The following is a 4,880-nucleotide window of genomic DNA, read 5'->3' as shown; positions in this document are numbered from 1 at the left end:
GCTTAATTCCCATCATCCCTTTATTTACACTCTCTTACAGCTATCTTACAGCCCTTCTCCAACCTTAGCTGACATTAGTGATGCAACAAAAATGGTGAAGAGTATCGGCTCTATTCAGTTTTAAAGCCAGATTCCAGCTCTGATGAGAAACAAAGATGTTTGCGGATCTATTTGTCTGCAAGTGGATGCATCAAAATGAAGGGCATAATAATGATAATGGATTGGACGTGTCCAACAAGCTTTTACAGTAGTATTTTTTCTTCTGTTCCTGATTCAAAACTATCTGAATCAAGAAATACTCAGAAATGCAGTTTTAATTTGAATTTTCCTCATAAATGTCCTCCATCATCAGAAAAATGCCACAAGAACATGTTAAAAACACCAAAAAGGAAATTTAAATCAGATTGTGTCTTTTTAGGAGTTGTTGACTCTTGAAAACACTGCCATCCAGTGTTTAAAATCGGTACTTCACAGTGAAGTCAAGTTTATAGGCTGCATATATTCACTGATCAAAAACAAAGTAGAGCCTTTATTGCATTTCTTTTTTGTTTTCCTAATCATTTCATAAATTTAAACAACAACACACATGAATAGAAACATGACAATTATTTATTTTATTTGCCACTTTACTTGTTAAAACATGTTTTAAAAACACAAATCCCCTTTCAGGTCAAAACATTGGCTTTTGTTTTTCGTCTGTGGCGACAAACCACATTCACACCAAATACACGTCTGTAGAACCACAGATATGAAGACTTGAAGGATTAAGAACAAATCGGTTAGTTACTGGTTAGAGATATTGAGGTCTCTCAGTTCTCTTCTTTTTAGACTAGTGATTATTAGCCAGAAGTTCAAACTCATTTTACATCTGATTTTACTGTTAGTACACAGGAGAAATGAGGGATTTTAGATTCTGCTGAAACATGCAGGGAAACATGCAGCATGCACAGCGTGCTTCATGCACCGACCAACTTACTTCAATGGTACTGTCCAATGAGCCCACACTGTTCCTACGACCGCGCTTCCCTGTTACCCAATAAGAATGAGGCAGATCAGGGCGTTAGTGGGGAAATAACAAACGTCAACGTCCAACTGATGCTTCCACATTTTAGTTTGACTGGCTCATTGGTGACACCTGCTGGTGATGCTGGGAAGTTTCTGACAGCAGGACATTTCCCTCCCATGAGTCTGTGAACTACTAGAAAGAGGAAAACACTCAGGACACTCACAGGACACTCGCCTGCTGTTCTATTAAACCGTATTCCACAAATTGATTATTTAATAATATATAATTAATCAGAAATTTAAGTTAATGATTAATGTTATTTGGTGGAATACAATTAAAGATTAAATAAAATCTTTGATTATGAAAAGGGAAGATTAATCTTTTTTTGTATTTCTTTAGAACTGTCTATTTCATGCTATTTGCAACCTAAATTCCAGAGAATTTGCAACATTTTGAAATTAGGTAGAATAGAAAACCTATATATTTTTTAGATGAACTTAAATTAGATGAACAAAGACAATAACACAAATTCTGAATAGAAATTTTAGACCAACAAATTTTGAATTTGCCGTCTACTGATATTTCTGGGGATACAGTTTTATTGAAATTGTTGTTATTTTTTTAAAATAATTGACTCTTTTAATTATAATCTAAGCAGTGATTAATTATGATTAACAGTGATTAACTGCAATTCCCAGTTGACTCTACTCTTGTAAATTGTTTGTGATAAACATGTTTTTAAAACTATTTTTTATTTTTAGATATTCTGTTTAGCAAATCACAATTGAATTAAATAAAACAATTAAGCTACAACTTAATTTTTTACTATGGTCAAATTAATTTTAATTTTGAGACACTAAAATAACATCTGTAAAAAGGTGACATCTAAAGATAGAACACTAAATATTTCTCATAATATTTATTTTTAGAGTAACTGTAGTTCCGGCTGATGTCCAGTAGATGGAGACAGAATCAATTTAGTCCTCACTTTCTTTATCTTAGATTTGAATGTTTTCGGAGAAGTGAAAACTTTAAGAGGGAAACAGAACTGCAAACCTTTGATATTTTTTTCTGATTCTGTTGAAGGTTTCTCTCAGAATTGATTCATCCAGTTTTTAATCTCAACAATCAAAATTATGTCATTTTAGGGACCTGTCATTAAAAATCAGTTAAAATCATTAGACTCACTTGCAATGATCCAAAATAATTGTAAAACCTTTTTCTTTTCTTAGTTTGATGTTTTTTTCACATTCTTTCTGTTCCCTCCTGGTTGTGCTCTTTAAATTGATCAAAAATAGATACAGATCATGTGACCCGGATGGACCCGCCTCCTCCTCACCTGTCTCTGAGAGGTCTCTGAGCGAGGAGCTGAGCGCCGTGCGCTTCAGGCCGTCCACTGAGGCGTACGTGTCGTCCAGGCTGGGCCTGCCCAGGGTGCCGTTCACAACCTCGCCCTTCATGGGGCCTCCGCCCGAGCCGGCTCCGCCCCCTAGCGTTCCTGCCCCTCCCGCCAGCATGCCGGGACGCATCACGCCTTTCTGCTTTTCCAGCTCAGCTAGAGGAGAGGATACAGAAGAACGTGAGGTTAGTGATGAAATGCATTAAGAGTAATTCAAAAGAAAATGGAGCTCTAAGCTGTGCGGACATGAAAACGTATTAAAATGCTTTTACTACACAAACGTCTGACAAAACGGAACAAATCTCCATTAAACTTTCACTTTAGTTCTAAACACTTACACTCCACCCTGTACTTCTCCATTTCCTGGACCTCAGCGATGCTCTCTCGGAGGTCGGAGGTGAAGCGCGCTCGGTCCTGCTGGCTCGGCGCGGTGAAGATGATCAGCACCTTCCTCTCCCCTCCAGGGTTGGCAGACGTCAGCTTGATGCCGTGAGGGTAGTCTGAGCGGGAGACACAACACAAACACGTGAGAGCCAAACGCACAAAGCGTACAACGGAAAAAGAGGAAAAAGAGTGACTCCTAACTGCCTTTCCAGTTATTATCAAACTCCATCTTCTGAATTCTTTCAGGTTGACATGGTTGCTGGAGCCTATCCCAGTTAGATCACCAGTTTTTTATAGGGCTACACAACCACAGATGTTTATGAAAATTATCATAATGAAAAACAGAAGTCTCCAGCATTAGAATAAATAGACACTTGTAATGTCGAGTGAAGCCGAATCATTTACATTTCTATATGCACCGGTTACCTAAAGGTGAGTCATTGTGTTATCTAATGGTGACAATGATCTCCTGAATGAAAGTGTTGATTTGTTGTGCTTTAGTTCAGGTTCACAGATTTATTCATGACCTGGAGAAATAATCTCAGACATAAATCATAGGATTAGAAACAAAGAACAGGAAGTTTGACGGTGGACAGGCACTCTTACAATAGTTCTGATAACAGCTGATGGCAAAAAAAAAAAGTCAAACGAGATATTTGTTGACTCCATTTCGATTCCCCGACAGCCAATCTAAGCTACACTTCTTTCATAATGCAGAAATGTGGGCTTAAATACAATAAAAGCTGCTAATAAAAATTAAAATTGTGCATTTTTCTGATGATGGAGGACGTAAATAAAGAGAATATGTATCTATATTTATATACATATATATTAGAGGTGGGAATCGATGAAAAAAATTAACTAAAATTAACTAATTAATCGCAAATTGGGAAAAATTAATTGCGATTAATCGCCATTAACTTTTTTTCTGTTACAGTATTTTCTGACTACTTATCTGCAAAAATCTCAATATAAAATCATGCACAAAACTCTACATTTAGAGCTTTTATTTTTAATTAGTGCTGTCAATCAATTACAAAAAAACCCAGTATGATCAATTGCATTTTTGTGTTGCGATTAATCATGATTAATCACAATTTTTTACCAGGTAAAATTTATTTTTACAATATGACATCAAACCATGGATTAAATAGTCCGCTTTTTGTTAAAAGCGATCTAGACAAAAACAAAAAAATGCAAGAATAAAGTAGTAAAAAACAATTGAATATTTTTTCTTTTGTAAGTGACCATGATATAAGTGAGATAAAACGTGACCAAATGTTTTAATGAACGCCGTAGAAGCCTGAACGGCCGAGTTAAAGCGAAGGACTGATTCCTTGCTTAGTTTGCGTTAAATATTAACACGTGATTAATTGTGTGCGTTAATGCGCTAATGTTCACAGCCTTAATATATATATATATATATATATATATATATATATATATACACAGTATATATACTAGTACGACATAGTATTAGGTCCACTTTATAAAGAAACTTTTATTTTTAAAATTACGACTTTAAATCTCGCAAATTTACGAGAAAAAAGTCGTCACTGCTAAATTACAAGAATAAAGTCGTATATTTATGACTTTAAAAGTCATAGGCTACATTTATGACTTTTAATCTCATAAATTTACGAGAAGAAACTCGTAAATCTACGAGATTTAAAGTTGTAAATTTACAAGATTAAAAATGACTGGGAGTGGATAGCTGATTCATCAACGGGATCTGCTGAGATCCTGCAAGCTGCCATCAATAATTAAAACATTAAGAAACTGTAAATCAAACAAAGAAACTTCCAAACATTTAAAATCGTTTAAACATTCAATTTACCTGATGAAATCCAAGATGCTTTTCACAGTTTAGTCGGTCTGCTTCAGCTCACGGGGTAAATTTGCTGGACTAAATTCCCCTCCACTTTAATAAATTTACGAGAATAATAGTTTTAAGAGATTAAAAGTCGTAAATTTACGAGATTTAAAGTTGTAATATTACGAGAAAAAAACTCGTAATATTACTTTTTTTTTTAGTGGACGTAATACTCCATCGTATACAAGGGCTGAAAATCGATAAAAACAAAAAAAAAA

General features: G+C 35.0%; 1 protein-coding gene across 1 annotated transcript in view; it reads right to left on the bottom strand.

Moving 5' to 3' along the window:
• Positions 1–976: 976 nt before the first annotated feature.
• The window catches only part of LOC112158869 (IQ motif and SEC7 domain-containing protein 2), a gene marked incomplete at its 3' end in the record, with an annotated part of 166,813 nt that continues 162,909 nt past the window's right edge, over positions 977–4,880 (bottom strand). The window contains 3 exon segments of the mRNA XM_036212883.1: positions 977–1,026; positions 2,346–2,561; positions 2,744–2,905. Coding sequence (XP_036068776.1) covers positions 977–1,026; positions 2,346–2,561; positions 2,744–2,905 — 428 coding nt within the window.

This window comes from Oryzias melastigma, linkage group LG7, assembly GCF_002922805.2.
Source record: "Oryzias melastigma strain HK-1 linkage group LG7, ASM292280v2, whole genome shotgun sequence".
Lineage (NCBI taxonomy): Eukaryota > Metazoa > Chordata > Actinopteri > Beloniformes > Adrianichthyidae > Oryzias > Oryzias melastigma.
This window is presented reverse-complemented; position numbering and strand designations above follow the sequence as displayed.